The 19,115-nt window shown below is 30.6% G+C and overlaps 1 protein-coding gene across 1 annotated transcript; it reads right to left on the reverse strand.

Annotated features, from left to right (window-relative positions):
• Positions 1 to 9,081: 9,081 nt before the first annotated feature.
• On the reverse strand, positions 9,082 to 16,671 carry LOC122852058. Its single transcript, XM_044151623.1, has 2 exons — positions 9,566 to 16,671; positions 9,082 to 9,463 (listed from the first exon to the last, which is right to left on the reverse strand). Exon 1 carries the CDS (start codon positions 15,901 to 15,903, stop codon positions 12,757 to 12,759), a length of 3,147 nt encoding a protein of 1,048 aa, XP_044007558.1. The 5' UTR covers positions 15,904 to 16,671; the 3' UTR covers positions 9,082 to 9,463; positions 9,566 to 12,756.
• Between the last annotated feature and the right edge of the window lie 2,444 nt (positions 16,672 to 19,115).

A 19,115-nucleotide genomic window follows, 5' to 3' on the forward strand; every position in this document is an offset into this window, starting at 1 on the left:
ATCAGCAGCTGTACCAGCACCAGCACAAACACCAGCAGCTGTACCAGTACGAGCACAAACACCAGCAGCTGTACCGGTACCAGCACAAGCACAAGCACCAGAACCACTACCAACAGACTTATTCGTGGAAAATTGGCCAAGCTTAAAAACAAACCTTGGGTATCAACTTATTGACTTAGATTTCGAGGCTTGGTATCCTCAAGCAAAAAAATTGACCCAAGAAAAATTAGATAATTTAGTATACCAACTTTCGGTTCGACGAGATCCATTTAAAAATGACAAGACACTAAAATGGAAAGCAGAAATCACTGAATTAAACCGAGTTATTGATACACATGATAATGTCAATATTAAAAACATATGTAAGATCAAACTACTTGCTTACTTACTACCATCATTAGGAAGAGCAGATAGATACAACCATACAACTGTTGTAGATATACATGACAGTATGATGCTTCACGTGATGGTAATACCTCTATTTAAATAAAATTATTCATTTCAGTACATATTTGCAAATGTTTATAATTTATTTTTAATTTTTCTAGACAGCAGCTGAGGTTGACAATAAGTTAGTTGAAAGATCAACAAAATTGAAAAGAATTTAAAAAAAGCTACAACCAGTTATAGTTGTTATTGGAAATGACTTAACACACATTGAAGAATTTATTTGTTGTTTTAATGAAATTCGATGAAAGTTGCCGGATCTTCTCAGTTCATTCGATATTTTATTCAAATGTTTTTTTACGATGCTTGTAAATTATCCATATGAAAGTGAAACAATTTACGGAGTCATCCAAAAATACATATATAATATTAATGGTAATATTACACCACAGGCTGCTGCGTGTGTAACAAATCTTTGAGCTTTGAGAAACCCAGAAGTAGAAGAAAATGACGTATAGGGTTACATTATTCCATTTAATGAAAATAATAAATAAATTTTTTCTTTTTATTTTTATAACTTATACTGGTTACGAAATTTGATTGGAATAAATGAATAATTAATTTTTTTATACTTATTATAAATATATTTATGACATAACTGGTTAATACATTCAGAGACTTTGTTAAAATTAATTTAATGAATTTTTAAATTAATTATAAAAACAAGATGAAATTGCACTTATTGATAGAAATGAAAAAAAAAAAAAGTGATTGTATTCTCTTGAAAAATTTGTTTTTAGAATAAATATTTTTGTTTCTTTTCGTTCAACTAAATGCTTATGAATTTTGTGTTTTTTATTTTTTTCCTCTAACATTTTAATAATTAAACCAAATGAGTAATACACATGATGATGTTTTTATTTTTGTTTGTACTAATAATAAAATTTAATTGGTTATGAAATTAAATTTAATATAATACATAATTTAATTATGTGTTCAAAAAATAAAATATCTAATTAATTTTTCTGATATTAATTCAACCATTTTTTATATCAGTAATAAAATGTAGATGAAAAAAAAAAAGTGATTATTCATGTAGAAAAAATTTTTTTTTTTCATTTACTATGAATTTAAGTATGAATTTATATTTCGATTCATTTGATTAATTAATAAAAAAAAAATTTTTTTCATTGATTATAGGTCATTCTTTATAGGGATGAAAATTTTCTTGGTTTCACGTTAACGTGCGATGGCTTAGGGGATAACACACTGGCGTTTAGAATATAGGTTTAGATAGGTTTAGGTAGACGTGGGTTCGATTCGCGCTTGGGACACAATTAGTTAGTTACAACAAAAAACTTAAGTATTAATAAATAGGCTGTATAAAGTTCTCAAAAAAAAAACCAAAAAACAAAAAAATAATTTTTTTTTTTCTGTTAATTTAAAAGATGTATTATTTTGACTTTTAATTATTTACTCATTTTAGTTGAGACAAAAAATATTTGAGTTGAGTGAATAATTATATAAATGGAGCGAATTTTGATTTCATTTTAGCAAATTTTTTCTCAAATTGATTGTTTGTTGCTTTGACTTGATTCTAGACTTATTTATATCGACAAATATTTTACATAAAAAAAATCAATATTGTTTTGAATTGAGGCATATGTCATTTTAATTTAGCAAATTTTTTCTCAAATTGATCGTTTGTTGCTTTAATTTAATTCTCAAGTTATTTTAATTAATAAATATTTTACATAAAAAAAATCAATATTGTTTTGAATTGAGGGTTATGTCATTCCATTTTAGCAAATTTTTTCTCAAATTGAACGCTCGTTGCTTTAAATTGAATGACTCTTCTTTCAAATTGAGGGTTATGTCATTTCATTTTAGCAAATTTTTTCTCAAATTGATCGTTTGTTGCTTCAATTTAATTCTCAAGTTATTTTAATTAATCAATATTTTACTTGAAAAAAATCAATATTGTTTTGAATTGAGGTATATATTATTTTATTTTAGCAAATTTTCTCTCAACTTGAACGCTTGTTGCCTTAAATCGAATGAATTCTCTTTCAAATTGAGGGTTATGTCATTTCATTTTAGCAAATTTTCTCTCAACTTGAACGCTTGTTGCTTTAAATCGAATGACTTGTCTTTCAAATTGAGGTATATGTCATTTTTTTTTTGCAAATTTTTCCTCAAATCAAGAGACAAAATATCCTTAAGTTTATCACAAGTTTTCTTAAATTAATTCTATATTTTTTTTTAAAAAAAATAATTTATCTCAAATTATCTCAATAGAAAAAAAATATTTTCTAAAAAAAAAGAGATTTTTTCTCGAATTAATTATTTTTTTTTTCAACTTAAGACAAAAAAGTTCCAAGAAAAAATTTGCTAAACTGTAGCAATTTTTTTTCTCAGTGTGCGAAGCGCTGTACTGCTGTGAGAGCAGTACATCCAATTTGGAATTTCTGTACTGCTCTCACAGCAGTACAGCACTGCTGCTGCAGCCGAACATTTTACTGTCGATGAATTCAGGCGTATTAGCAGTACAAAGAATAGCTGTATGACACGTAAAGACTCATTCGATAAATTAAATGATGTATATATGTATATTATTAATATTAATTATTAATAAATATAATTATATATTACTATTATTATTGAATGTGAATTAATTTTAAAATCTCGTATATTGTAAAAAAATATGTATAAAGAATTTGAAAAAAATATATTTTATTTGAATATAGAATTGAAAAAAAAAAATTTACATTTTTAATTTACCGTGTAATAATAATAAGTTAACTTATTGAATAAACGAAGAATGTTCATTAACTATGATGATAACATAAAAATAATATTACACGGTAAATTAAAAATGTAAAAAATTCAATTTTTAACGTAAAAAAAAATTTTTTAATTTAACATTGAAAGAATTGTTTAATTGAATATTTAATAAAATGCTAAATTTCAATCCTAACCTATAAGTGATGTCAAAGTCGTGAATCGTATATGACCGCGCATACAGATGCGCGCATTCAGTTGCCACAGCAGTGCTTTGTACTGCTCTCACAGCAGTACAGTTTACAGAGAATATACGGGTGCTTACTGTGGATTTACATGGACATCCTGCTACTGTAGCGGTCTACCATTACCGGTCTAATAGACCGTGCCTGCAGCGGGAACGTTTTTTCAGTGTATACGTTACAGGTGATGTTTTATTAATTTTAGTAATTGTGAATATTTCGTTTGTCTAATTTGGTTTATATCCTCCATCAAAGACATGCTTATATTTACTTATTCTTACATGTTGATTCAATTTAAATTTGATTTTAACATGACAATGATTTAAACTTTCAAATACAGTTTGTTTTAATATTTTATTTTAATATTTTTACCAACAACTTCGACAGGTTTTATTTTAATTGTGCGATGTTTGGTATTATTATATTTTTTAATTAATTCGGGCAGCAATTTCAACCATTTATAATTACCTTGCATGCTAAATTCAAAAAACATTTCGTTTTTTAGTTTTCTATTGAACCGTTCAACTATTGATGCTTTTAATTGAGTAAATGTTGAATACATATGGACATTATATTTTTTTAACATCGTTTTGAATATTAAATTATAAAATTCTTTTCTTTGATTCACATGAAGATTTTGACATATTCGATCTTTTTTGAATTTTGATTCCAATCCTACTGATACCTTTTTTTCAGTTTTATTTTTGAGTCCAACAGCCCAGCTAAATTTTAAGAACATATCAATGACTGTTGAAATATATTTGTAGCCAGAGTTGACCTTTGAATGATCAATCATTTCAACAAGATCAGCTTGCCACGTTTCATTCTTATCACGAATATCAACTTTACGTCGTAATTTTTTTTTCTTGCAGGAGCCTGTAACTCACGCACAACGTCTCTTTTATAATCTGTCATAGTTCACTGACAGATGTATACAGACTGATTTTTTTATATGAATATATTAATCCACATTCTCTTAACTCTTCAATAATTGACATGATCTCATTATCATGATTCGGATTACCAGCTGCTCTTGATGCTACTAATCATCGTAATCGATCAACAAGTTCATTCGGATTATCCCAGTAGATATAATTAACTCTAGTTGGATTATTTTTTTTAAGAATCATAACCGTTGGTAATAATCCAGTACCATAATGCTCAATATTATTATTCTTATAAGGTGCAATAAAATCAATGTATTTTCGAGATTCCGAATTTTTTAATGGCATATTAAATCTATGATATTGATGATGTGCGTTTGTATTATTAATAATTTCATTATAATTTTTTTCATCAATATCAGTGATAGTTCTTCTGTCTGGTGACTTCATAAATAGTATTACAAATAGTAAGTATTATAATTGTCCTTATGTGTTGAATTATTTTTTTTATCATTCGTATTTTTTTTTTTTTTCATCCGGAAATGATTCATCATCAATTAATGATTTTTTGTTGATCGTTGTTGTTGGCAGTTGTGCAGCTAATTTGTTAAGCGGTGTGACAACAGGTTTAAGATATTCAGTCGCAGCTTCTGATATATTTCCTTTCCCTAATTTTATCAATTGATATTTTTTACGAAGAACGTCTTGTACTTTTTCAATTTCACTTCAAAATTTCGTTTTATCAACTAGTTCTTCCTAGTTCTAGTTGATCCTTTGCAATTTTACAATTAACATAAAAATTTAACAAATCGTTTTGTTATTTATAGTTATAAAGCAGTCAAAATTTTTTCTATATCTTCCTTTATCTATATCTTTATCGATACACAGAAAGAAATATTCTCCTTTCCAACAATCCACACACATCTGACGGAATTTACTATAATCCATATCAATGTTAACATGATCGTGATGTATATGCTTCAAATTCGTATCATCTTGTGGAAAGATAATCAAAAAATTAATATTATCACGTTTCAAATGTTTAGATATTCGCGCATATGATTGACATAAATAAAATGAATCAACAGCTTCCCATGCAAAAAAATGCTCTAATATGGTCCTGCTTTTCAGTTGCAACGTCATCAAATATAAACAACGAATTTGGTTTTGCTTCGTCAACTGGTACGACTTGATCGTTGTCAGAAAATTTATAATCATTTACTTTTTCAAGTGGTTCTAGTAACTTTTCTAAATATTGATATTTCGGATGGTATAATGATTTACTATAAATATAAAGATTTGCAAATCGTAAACTATTTGGATCTACAATTAAACTCATCAAAGCGTTCATTTTACCACAATTACTTCCTCCAATTATCGCACATCTTATTGTATTTGGTAGTAAATCACCATGACGTTTTTCTATTAAACCATTACCACTTTTTGATGTAATTATCAAAAGTGCTCATCGTGATGAGCACTGAGCTCAAATCATATAAATTCAACCGTTTTATACCAAAGCAAATCAGTCTGTTATAAACTATGATTGAGCATACATCGAAAAAGAAAAAGAACAGAAAACGTTGTGGAAAAGGAACACTCAATAAAATAATTAACAAATTACCATTCGAACTTCATCTACCTGGTTATTCATATTGCGGACCAGGAACGAAGTTAGAAAAACGTTTGTCAAGAGGGAATCCGGGCATTAATCCTTTAGACGCAGCTTGTGAAAACCACGATATTGCTTATTCGAAAAATTGCAACGACATCAAGGCAAGAAATGCAGTTAATGATATTTTAGCTCGTGAAGCAGCTAAACGTATTTCTTCCAAAGACGCAAATTTAAGTGAGAGAGCAGCAGATACATTTGTTACTGGAGCAATGAAAATAAAATCAAAATTTGATATGGGTTGTGTTAATGAAAAAAAAAAGAAATGTACGAGAAAAAAAAGGAAACGACCATCTTCGCTAAAAAATAAAAAAACAAAAAAGAAGAGCAGTGGAAAATTAATAAAAAATGAAAATCGCACGGTTAAAAAGAAAAATATCAAGAAAAAAAAAAAATATGATTTTCAAAAATCGTACAAGCAGCAAAACAAGCAATGAAGGGATCAAATAATTCATCAGTTGCAATTAAATCAACAATAAAGCGAGAGCATCTATTAAAACAAATGGTGGCAAGAAAGCTATTACAGTACCCAGAGTTTTACCAGTTGCTAAAGATATCGGTGTTGCACTACCACTTTTAATCCCAATATTCTCAGCGATATCAGCATTAGGCGGGTTAGTTGGTGGTGCATCTGGTGTTTTCAAAGCTATCAATGCAGTAAAGACAAGTAAAGAACAATTTAATGAAAACATAATAAAATGATAAAATCTATTGCCATCGGAAAAGAACTTTGATTAACACCACATAAAAGCGGTATCGGACTTTATCTGTCTCCAAAAAACTTCAACTGATGCTACCACAAAGAGCTTCAACTGACGGTGATTTATTAAAATTTGCTAAACAATCAAAAATTGATAATTTCCGTTGAGTTTTTATGCGAAATGATATGCCAAAAGATGGACCATGGAAACAAGAGTGCGGAATTATTAATTTAGAAGAAATCCTGGAACACATTGGGTACCATATAAAAGACTCAATAAAGATTCAGCAATATACTTTGATAGTTTTGGCAACTAACAACCACCGAAAGATCTCGTTACTTATCTTAATGTTGGTAGCATTAATTATAATAATAAACGTTATCAAGATTAAAATACGTATAATTGGGGACATTTATGTCTTGCATTTCTTACAGAAAAACTATGAAAGCATGAGAAAAGAAAAATTTCTATCAGTTATTTATCAACTTTGACGATGAACGATACATTTACTTTAACTCTAACAGGTAAATCTTCAGTCTTAGAAACTGATAACTTTCCACTAATACAATTATTGAGTGAAAAAAATTATTTATTGGCACTAATTTCATTATTATCATTTAATTAGTTATCAAATATCGATCGTGGTAATAATATAATTTAATTTTTAAATAGTTATGAAATAATTAAAATACCAACTGAAAGTTATGAAATAGATAATCTCGCAGCTTACTTAAAAGGATATTATATCGAAATTACATATAATAGAAATACTCTGCGTTCATATATCAAAAGTGATAAACACATCAATTTTGAAGAACCAAAATTTCTAGCAGGTTTACTAGGATTTGAACCAAAAATACTGAAGGCAAATTAAATACATGAATCAGATCATCCAATTAATATTTTAAAACTATTACGTTACACGTAAAATCATAGGAATGGGAATTTGCTTCAATTCACGCGCCATAAAACGTGCGGCTTTGTATAAAAGTAGCACATCATGGACAACTCCAGTCAGTCTGAATCGAGCAGTCAAGAAGTTGACACCTCACAATATAAATTATTTGCAAAGTTTAGGTCTAAAAGTAAGAAAAAATTTTGGAATTTTAATTGGATAAATATAACTTGTCTTAATTATTTTACACGTCAAAATGAGTGAGAAAAATATTCTCGATATTAACGCACCAGTTCAATTTAACAATGAAATATCTAATTATGAGCTACATGCTCATCAATCATTTGGATCAACCAGTTTCGATAATAGTGATGAAATAAGAATATCTATACAAAATCAAGATTTGTTTGTTTTACCATCAAGAACTTATATACATATAAGTGAAAAATTTACTCATACACATGCTTTTGTAAATAATGCAATAAATCCAGATGCCGCTGCTGTTGATTTTTCTGTTTTGAAGCTTGCCAATAATGCTATGTTGATGAATCAAAGAACGTTGGTATAACATCTACAATGAGAAATCATTTATCATTAAGTTTACAATTTAATTATGAAAATGCAGGATGGAAAAATAATGATGCTATAAAATTAGAAAATGATGATAGATATTTTGATATATGTGTTCTATTGAAAATGATTTTTGGCTTTGCCGAAGATTATCAAAAAATAATTGTTAATGCTAAACATGAACTTATTATGGTACGTTCACGTTCGGATAAAAATGCAATTGTACAAGATGTTGATATACCAGAATTCAATTTGAAAATTACAAAAATTAAATGGCTTGTATCGTATGTAATGTTATCAAATAAGAATAAAATTGATATCATAAAATATATACAAAAAGATGCCATTGGATATCATTTCTATTGGATTTAGGATCTGGGATTCATATGATTATCCATTGCTTCCAACAACATCACATCATACATGGACAGTAAAAACTGCAACTCCACTGGAAAAGCCACGTTATGTTATTCTTGGTTTTTGATCAAATAAAAAAATTGATTGCCAAAAAAATGTAACACATTTTGATCATTGTAAAATAACTAATATCAAACTATATCTTAATTCTCAAATTTTCCCCCATGGAAATTTGAATCTTGTTATTGGAAAAATTCAATTTTCTTTATTATATGATATGTATGCTAATTTTGTAGAGTCTTACTACGGCTCAAAGATTGATTTAATAGCAAAAAATACTTTGATTACAAAATCTCTATTAATTGTTATAGATTGTAGTAAACAAAATGAGTTTTAAAAGACTGGTGCTGTAGATGTACGTTCAAAGTTTGAATAAAAATAAAACTCCCTTCAAGGAACATCAGCATATTACTTAATTTTACATGAAAAAATAATTGAATATAGACCAATAAGTGGAATAGTACATAAAGTAAAATAAATTAATTGTAACTAATGATTTTAATTAAGAAAAAAACAATTGAGAATCATTTGGTTTTAGTGTATTTATTCGTTTATTTCATTTATTTATTCACATTTCCTCATCATCATCGAAATCATGTAGATTATATGTCATCTAATATTACATCTTGATTACTTTCACCATCGAGAACCATGGTTAGTCTTCCTTTCTTGACAGCATTTTCTAGTTCCTTAAATTTTTCATCATCTTAATTGAATTGTTCAGCAAATCTTTTCAGTAGACATGCATAATTTTCATTGTTGATTTCAACTGTTAGCGCTGGACCATACTTTGATGTTGGAAATCGCACTACTTTAGTAATTTTATAAACCACTTTCCTTTTTAAATCTTTCAATGATTTGCGTTGGTTAGCTTTTTGAAGTTTTTTTGCTTTTGCAAAACCCATTTTTAATATCTGTAAATGGAAAAGTTATTTTTTAGTTAACAAAATAATTGAAAAAAACAATGATAATATCAATAAGTTAATAAAAATTTATAAGTATATGATAAAACTTACTTGTTGGTTTCTAAGACTAAGCGCACTACAGCTGATGGACTGAACGATGAGTGATGCTTAGTCTCTGTGCACGAGAATATATACTAAATCTCAGGTCCCCCACCAACGAAGAGTTCCCTTACCTCTCTTCACTAAGAATGGGGGAATGTTGTGATTGGTTAATATTTTGTGGGAGAAGGAAAAACAGGTTATGCTTATCCCTACTTTAATTTTTTTTAGCAGTGGGGGAACGTCGTGATTGGTTGATATTTTGTGAGAGAAGGAAAATCAGGTGATGCCTATCCCGACTAAAAGATTTTTTTCTTAGGAAATAGTTTTTACTTTCTATTATTCTAATCTTTTTAATCTTTTAATCCTATAATGTTGGATATATTGCCCGTTAAGGGATTTATATCTGGTAATAAAGTATAGGATACGTAATTTAAATAATTAACACAATAATAATTTTTATATTTTTTATCGTTTAATTTTAATTATCGTCATTCAAATTATTATTTAAATTTTATATTACTATTTAATTTGTTTATCAAATTAAATTAAATTTATTTATTAACTTGTAAATTTATTTAAGTTGATTTTTTGTAAGAGCAAGTGACAACAGAGAGTTCCGTAGGCTACGGGATTGCGAATGCAACTGATGCTAGAAAAAAGGTCCAGGACGCTAACCAGCTTCTGGGCCTAAGTAATGAAAAATCTGGAAAATTCTAGAAGGCCAAACGACGCTTGTATAAGCGTCGCTTGGACCCGACAAAACTTCCAAAATGTTTTTACATATAATTTATTTAATTTCTCGAAAGACTGGGTGGTCTTCGAGGTCAGCGGCCTAATCCTCATTGTCCTCAAACTGCAACATTTTTCTAATGGCAAACGTTGTCAGTTTGAGGGATTAGTCGGCATCGGCTCGTGCCGTCAGAAGATTAGACCTGCTGGCTCAATGTGTTGTGTGTTTTACCTTTTATTTTACTTTACATTTTCAAACTTATTTTTTCTCAAATAAAATTTATCTTTTTCTTTCCCTCTCTCTTCTCGCTTACCTCTCTTTCCGACGGAACATACTCCCCCCGTTGAGAGAGTACACGATCAACTCAAATATTGCATTTAAAATTAAACTTATTTAACAGTTGATACATGATGATAAAAAATATTTTTATATTTGATGATTTGATATAATCATTATCAGTGTAAGTGCGATGTGCTTGTGCACCCATGGCATCGTCTTTTTGAGTATACCCGATTCCGTAAAAGGCTCAGGGAAACCATGGTAAAACCTGGCCAGTACACTATCTTATATTCCTAATATATTAATTACAAACATATTATAATAAATTGAATTATGACAATCGATAGTTTAAAAAAAAAAAAATTGAAAATATAATCAAATTAAAATTTAGAAAATTGGTCATTTAGAAAAATTGAAAACATAATTATTCTAATTATTAATTTAACTTCAGCAAAATCGAAAATCTAATTGATTAAATTATTGACCTATGACGTAAGTTTAAATATCATGATTCTAGATTGAAATAATTACATAGTAATATGATCAATTAAATTTAGCATATTATACAGAAAATATCCTAATTATTATTATTATCATTATATATTGTAACGAGATTTGGCAGATCTCGCGCTCCCGAAAATAATTAGAGGTCTGGTCTGAGGGGTTTTATCGACTAAGACGCTAATTAATACCACCGGTTTGTGAGTGGCCTCGGTAGTGACATCCATTTTCGCCTGAATGTCAGTGTTGACTTGGTAGACATCCACCACGAGTGGATAATCCGGATTCCTACCCTGGCTACGACAGATTCGTATCCCCTACTTCGACACTCCCACCGGAGAGTCGCATCGAGGTGTGCGCACAGATGGTCGTATGGAGTGGGTCAAACGGGAGTGGGGATAGAGAGTCCATAAAACTGGTGATCGCTGGCATCTCACTGCCAGTCGTCGGCCGGCTCTCGGAGCTGGCTGATGGCACCGGGACTGGTGACAGTCCGTGGTTGGCTTCCGATGAAGCTAGCTGACTCCTTGGTGGAGTTGGCTGGTGACTTGGTGATGTCGACATGCTCCTATGGAGGAGCTAGTTGATATCATTGGTGAAGCTGGCATGACTCCTTGGTGGAGTTAGCCGACTTAGACGATGACGTCGACTGGGTCCTAGGATGGAACTAGTTGATGTCACTGATGAGTCCAACCAAGCTCCCGATGCGTGGTGCATGCTCTCGGGGGTGATTTACGATGTCGCTACGCTGTATAGGTAGGACGTTGTATATCACTCGCTCTCTCGCTCTAGTGTGGTTACTTACTGTCAGGGTAACCTATAATCGAGTAGTCAGATGCATAGAGTGGTCCGGCGTAAGACCAGCGTGGCTGCGGATGGACTTTATGTTCGACTACTTGGTGCACTAGAGTGAGTAGGCAATAGGAGTATATTTGGTAAAGCCTGTGAGGTACGAATATCCTCGTTCTCGTATTGACTTAGGTTGTGCGAGTGAGTTAAACCAAAGTTAATGATCACGGTAATAACCGCCGCCGCGGGGTGAGGTTATTACGCTCCCGGCCAATACTAAAAACAATATACATTTTAGTAATGGTGCCAGAGTGACGTTTTGGAACTAATATGGTGGACCGCGCCCCTCTACCATTTTCTTACTGAACTAGTCGCTACCGAAATGGCCGTCGGCGGCCATTGCTCCCGAAATTACCCCACGGTCCGTTGGTTGCCGTTATACACCAGCTGGCTCCCTCCTGGCGGTAAGAGAGGAGGATGGTGAGAAATCCTCGTTGGTCCCATAGTAACTGAGGCTTCTACTTTATCGGTGGAAAAATCAGTTACAATATATATATATATTTTTTTTTTTTTTTTAATTTTAATTTAATATGTACTGGTTCCAATTCCTCCTGTAACAGATTACATAATAAAAAGACACAAATATTGATAATTATTGGTTCGGAACTGGTGTGACGTCATTGAATGGCAGCGGGCACAGCAATGTGACTGATCTGGTGTAGGTCCCATTGGCCGCCTCACGACTGCGGTTCTGACTACTTGGTCAGCTCCTGGATATACCTCGATCACTCGTCCAAGTGGCCAACTAGTACACGGAGCATTTTTCTCCACCAGGAGGACTATTTCGCCAACCTTAATGTTAGCGGTGTCCTTAGCCCATTTATGACTTCTGTAACTCGTGTTAATATTCAATATGCCAACGAGCCCAGAAATGTTGTTTCATCTTGGTAATATGTTCCCAAAATGATAATCTATTAGTGGGTGTATCAGTGTAATCTTGTTCCGGCAAGTTTCGAATAGGTTCACCGATTAGAATATGTGCAGGTGTAAGGACATTAAGGTCATTTGGATCAGAGGACATCTGTGTGAGAGGTCTTGAATTTAAAATACCTTCAACCTCAGTGGTGAAGGTGGTGAATACTTCATATGTGAAAAGTGATTCACCTACTACCCGTTTGAGATGATGTTTAAATAATTTTACTGTGGATTCCCACAGTCCCCCTTGATGAGGTGATAATGGTGGAATAAAATTCCATGATATTCGTGGTATATGTGACGCTGTAAAGTTATGCACCAGATGTTTATGCTCATCAGAGTTTAGTAAATTATATAATTCTTTTAATTGATTTTTCGCACCGATAAAATTGGTACCGTTATCTGAATAGATTTTAACAGGGGTACCGCGTCTTGCAATGAATCGCCGCAACGCTCCTAAAAAACCGTCAGTTGTTAGGTCACTAACTACTTCTAAGTGTACTGCCTTTACGGACATACACACAAAGACACATACATATATTTTTATTTTAGTGGTATTACGGAATTTTTTCTCTTTTATGAAAAATGGACCGCAATAGTCAATACCGACATTTTTAAATAAATTTCGGGCATTGACTCGATTTTCTGGCAGGTCAGCCATTTTGAATTTTTCTGCTTCAGCTATAAAGCGGAAACAAGTCATGCACTTACGTATGACTTGGCGTACTTGATTTCTTCCATCAAGTACCCAAAAACGTTGACGCATGGCATTTAAGGTAGTTTGTATACCTGAGTGTAATTGTCTAAAATGAATGTCTTTTATAATTAAGTCAGTGAAATAATTTTTAGAGGGTAATAAAATAGGATGTTTTTGATTATAGGAAATTTTAGCTCGTTTTAAACGCCCACCTACGCGTAGTAGGCCTTTCTCGTCGAGAAATGGACATAGATTATTAAATCGTGTATTTTTACTTAGAATTTGCGAGCTAAAAATTTTAATTTCCGTCTCAAAATATACACCTTGAATCCAGATTAAAAGCTCATGCTCAGCTTGAGCAATCTCTTGACTTGATAAAAATTTATTTTGAAGTATTTCAGATGATTTGTCATCTGTCTTAGAACAGCGTATTTTTAAGGCGAGGATAAACCTTCGTACATACGCATATGTTCTTAATAATTTTTGATAAGTCGAGCAATTTTTTATTAAGGTATTGATTATGGAAAAATGTTGCTCAGAAATAATTAAGCAAACATTTTTCTTGTATTCTAAAGTAGTTTTATCGAGAATTTCAATGGGCTCAGGCCATTGGGCTTCAACTTCTTGAAGCCAAGAAGGACCAAAACTCCATTGTTTGTTGGCAACTAATGCTTGAGGCAGCTGACCTCGTGATAGAGCGTCAGCTGGATTGTCCTCAGATTTTACGTGTCGCCAACAAGCTTTTTCAGACAATTCTTGAATATTAGCTACTCGATTGGCAACGTAAACATTTAATAGGTTAGGCGGAGTTTTCAACCAGTGTAAACCAACAGTAGAGTCACACCAAAAAATTATTTTTGACGGTAAAAAATTAAAAGAGCTTGAAGCTTCTTTATATAGTTGAGTCAATACTTGAGCTCCACAAAGCTCAAGGCGAGGTATGGTTATTTGTTTTATAGGAGCGACTCTAGATTTAGCGCATAACAATCTACAATGTATAGACTGGTCTGCTAAAGTCGTTCTTATAAAAAGGCATGCACCATAACCTATGTTACTGGCATCGCAAAAACCATGTACTTGAACGTCACAACTAATGTCGGTTAAAATATGCCGATCAAAGGAAATGTTATTTAGATATTTTAATTCGTCAACAAAAATCTGCCAAGACGTATATATATGAATAGGGACGGATTCATCCCAATCAACCTTAGCCTGCCATATTTCTTGCATAATCTTTTTTGCGTGCAAGACGACTGGCCCGACTAGTCCCAAGGGATCATATATTCTTGCAATTTCGGACAGAATATTTCTTTTAGTAATTTTTTCTGGCATTACAATAGATTTTACTGAGTATTTAATTACATCAAATTTTGCTTCCCATGAAATACCGAGAGTTTTTAAGGTACAATTTTTATCGAGTAAAAAATTAGAATTAACATTGACATTAGATAAATCTGCTATTAATTTTGGTTCATTAGAAGCCCACTGGCGTATATTGAATTGACCATGTTTTAATAATTTAACAATTTTATCACGAAGCTGACGCGTTTCTGATATATTACTTGCACCTGTCAAAAGATCGTCAACATACAAGTCGTTTTTTAGAATATGCGCAGCACGTGGAAAATGATTTGCTTCATCATCAGCTAATTGATGAATGGTACGGATAGCCAAAAATGGAGACGAGGTTACACCAAAAGTTACTGTATTTGATTCAAAAGTTTTAATTTGATCGCCCACACGCCAAAGTATTCTTTGGTATGCTCGATTGTCTTTATGTAATAGAATTTGACGATACATTTTTTCAATGTCAGCTGTAAGGACATATTTATGAGAGTGAAATTTGAGCAATTGATTAAAGATGGTATTTTGAATAGTAGGACCTGTCATTAAAATATCATTAAGTGATTTATTGTTATTTGATTTAGCAGATGCATCAAAGACTACTCGAACTTTAGTAGTCGAGCTGGATTTTTTAATCACAGTATGATGCGGTAGATAATATTTATGCTCAGAATTATCTGAGACAGGTGACATGTGACCAAGCTCAAGATACTCTTGCATTACTTTGTGATATTCTGGTTTTAATTCTGGTTTAGATAAAAATTTATTTTCTAATGCATGGAAGCGTCGATAGGCTGCTGCTCTAGAGTCACCAAGCGTACGATCGCCTTTAATAAATGGTAACCTAGCAATATATCGACCATTAGGGTCACGTTTGATATTATTAATACACATGGTATTTGACCAAATTGCTTCGTTTGTCAAAAAATTAATAAAGGACTCAAGACTTGGAAAAGAGTCTCTTTCGAGAGTATTAATCCATTTTTTAGCTGTGGATCTATGTAGCTTGCTCTCTAATATAACGACAAGCATTTCCTGCCCGACCTCTACACTTAAAGTTTCAAGGCAAGTGATGTGAAGTCTCAATTGATCGACAAGGGAATTTAAACCTTCCGCAGATTCTCGCTCTTGAGTCGGTAAATTGAGTATGGAGGATAAATGACGCGAAATTATTATTCTTTTAACTTTAAAGGCTTGTTCTAGAGTGGCCCAGGCCTTTTCGTAACTTGAATCGGCGATAGGGTAATTAGCGATTTTCTTTTTGGCCTCACCGACTATGGCCTCGTCGAGGAGACGAAATTTATCAATGTTGTCAAGTTCGGTATGGGCCTTAATTAAAGCTTGAAATGAATTTTTAAATGACAACCAATTTTCATAATTTCCGTTAAAAGTCGGAACCACTGTTTGTGGAAGTTTTAATTTTCGCTTAGGCTGTATGGGTTCGATTTGAGGAGGCGTTGGGCGACCGGTTGCATGATTTTTTCTACTCTAGTAGCTAATATAAAATATTTATCTAAAAGATTTTCGAATTCGTTTTCATGATTGTTATCCGGTTCGGCTACAATCAAGTCATTATGTAACGATTCAAATTCTTTGTATAATTCGGTGATTCGATTCATACGCAAACGCATATTTGTCCGATCGACTGAATCGGTGTCTACTAAATTCTGAAGCATCGTTATCTGGGCTTTTAGCGTGGTCCTTTTTTGGACAATGGTCCTTACGGAAACCATGATTATTTTTTAATTAAACAATGAGACAGTTAACAGTCGATAAATCAATGCACTCACGAAGCTTAATAGCTTAAATTTTTAATTTTAATTGTTATCAACAATCTTTTAGCAAGTGAAATATATAAATGTGTCTAAATTTGTTTAATTGGATTTTTTTTGAAAATATTAAATTTGATATTTATAATAAAATGTAATTGTAATGATATCAATTTTAAAATTTGTAAAATTTTATTTTAAATCCTTTATTCGAATTTAAATTATTTTATTGATAAAAGAAATGATTTTATTCATTCAAATTTATTCATATATTTCACCATTAATTTAAAAATTTGTTATTTTATTTTATATATTATAATCTCAAAATTTGATAAAATATTAATTATTATAAATAATTAATGAATTGCTTGAATATTTAATTCAATAAGTTTTATAAATTTATTAAGGCTGATTGCATTGAAGTTCGACGCTCAACTGTCAATTGTTTGGTTTATCGATTAATTTTAAGTCAATCGTGATTTGTTGGTATGTTTATTTAAATGTTTAAATAATTAACTATACAATTCGTCAATTGTATTTTTAATTATTAATGGTGTTTTGCAATTACGTAATTGTCTTTGTGTGGTTTTATTATTTATAAAATTATTCAATTAATTGTTTGATATAAAATTTAATTTATTTAATTTATTATTCAATCAATTGATTGAATGGTTTATTCAATGGCTTGAATAATATTTATTTTATTTATATAGCGCTTGGTTAATTGTTTAAGTTCATAAATTATTGCTAATTTATGATTTTATTTATTATTTTATTATTTAAACTATTAATTGAATAATTTTGATTATTGTTATTAATAACAATGGTAAATTTATTGTGACTGCAATTATCAGAGATAATTTTCGGTCTATAATCATACAAATGATTATGGTATTTAGTTGTATTATTTAAATTTTAATCATCTCAAACGGATATGTATAATAATTAAATAATTTAAATTTTATGGTATTGCACAATTATTCTAATCAGTAAAAAACAATTCAGTGACTTGCCGTTTGATGAGTCCTTGGACCTAGATGGTTGCAGTTCGGCGTCAGCACGTGGTTGAGTTTTTACTCGGCTTGTGTTGGGCGCGTTTGTTGCTCGTGTATATGTATATACGTATATGTATATATATATTTGAATATAATTCTTCAATTAGTCTCTATTGAACTATATATTATTATATAATTCTATACAAATATTAGAATTATTGTTAATTTTTATTTTACACAAACACCGCACTATCACTTTGTAATAAGTTTATAATGAATACATTATATTTTTTTAATTGTTAGTTTAATTATTATTTTTGCAAGAATGTAATGCTGTCACTTTATATTTAATTAATTTATATTATTTGGATATAATTTTTCAAATCGTTTATAGTATAATAAAATAGATACTTGTATGTGTATTTATATTATACGTGTGTAAGTTACACAAATGTACGCACTTGTCACTTGGTTAAATTAAATTAATTCACTTAATTTGAGAATTTATTTATTGTTTTTTGATAAAATATAACTATTTTATTTAATTTATTGAATCTAAATGTCCCTGGTTCGATCCCTGGTTTCGGCACCAAAAAATGTTGGATATATTGCCCGTTAAGGGATTTATATCTGGTAATGAAGTATAGGATACGTAATTTAAATAATTAACACAATAATTATTAATTAATTATTTTTTATGCTAACTTTAAAATGAAAATTGGGGCATGAAAATATTTTCTAATCTAAAAGTGTACTAATTAAAAGCAATAAAAAAAATATCAACCCTTAACGAAGCGTTTTAGGGGGTGGTAGGGGGGTTACAAACTCTAATTATTTTTTTTACTAACTTTAAAATAAAAATTGGGGCATGGAAATATTTTCTAAATTAAAAGTGAACTAATAAAAACGTAAAAAAAAAATTACGACCCTTAACATAGCGTTTTAGGGATTGAAAAGGGGTGAAAACGAAGATTCTAGACAATTCAATTTTCCTTTCTATTTTAAAATCGAAATTGGGGCATGAAAATATTTTATAAATAAATAATTGACTAATTCAAAGCAATAAAAAAAATTTAAACCCCCAACATTGCGTTTTAGGGGGTGGTAGGGGGGATTAAAACTTTAATTATTTTTTTTACTAACTTAAAAATGAAAATTGGGGCATGAAAATATTTTCTAAATTAAAAGTCAACTAATAAAAAGCAATAAAAAAAATATCAACCCTTAACATAGCGTTTTAGGGGGTGAAAAGGGGTGAAAACGCGGTATTTAGACAATTTAATATTTTTTTCTATTTTAAAATCGAAATTGGGGCATAAAAATATTATGTAAATTAATAATTGACTGATTGAAAGCAATAAAAAAAAATCAACCCCCAACATAGCGTTTTAGGGGGTGGTAGGGGGGTTAATAACGTTAATTATTTTTTTTACTAACTTTCAAATAAAAATTGGGGCATGAAAATATTTCTTAAATTAAA

This window comes from Aphidius gifuensis, linkage group LG3 (assembly GCF_014905175.1).
Source record: "Aphidius gifuensis isolate YNYX2018 linkage group LG3, ASM1490517v1, whole genome shotgun sequence".
Classification (NCBI taxonomy): domain Eukaryota; kingdom Metazoa; phylum Arthropoda; class Insecta; order Hymenoptera; family Braconidae; genus Aphidius; species Aphidius gifuensis.

Excerpts from the sequence above, each read along its gene's own strand:
- LOC122852058 (XM_044151623.1), bottom strand. The coding sequence starts at position 15,903 with ATGCTTGTCGTTATATTAGAGAGCAAGCTACATAGATCCACAGCTAAA.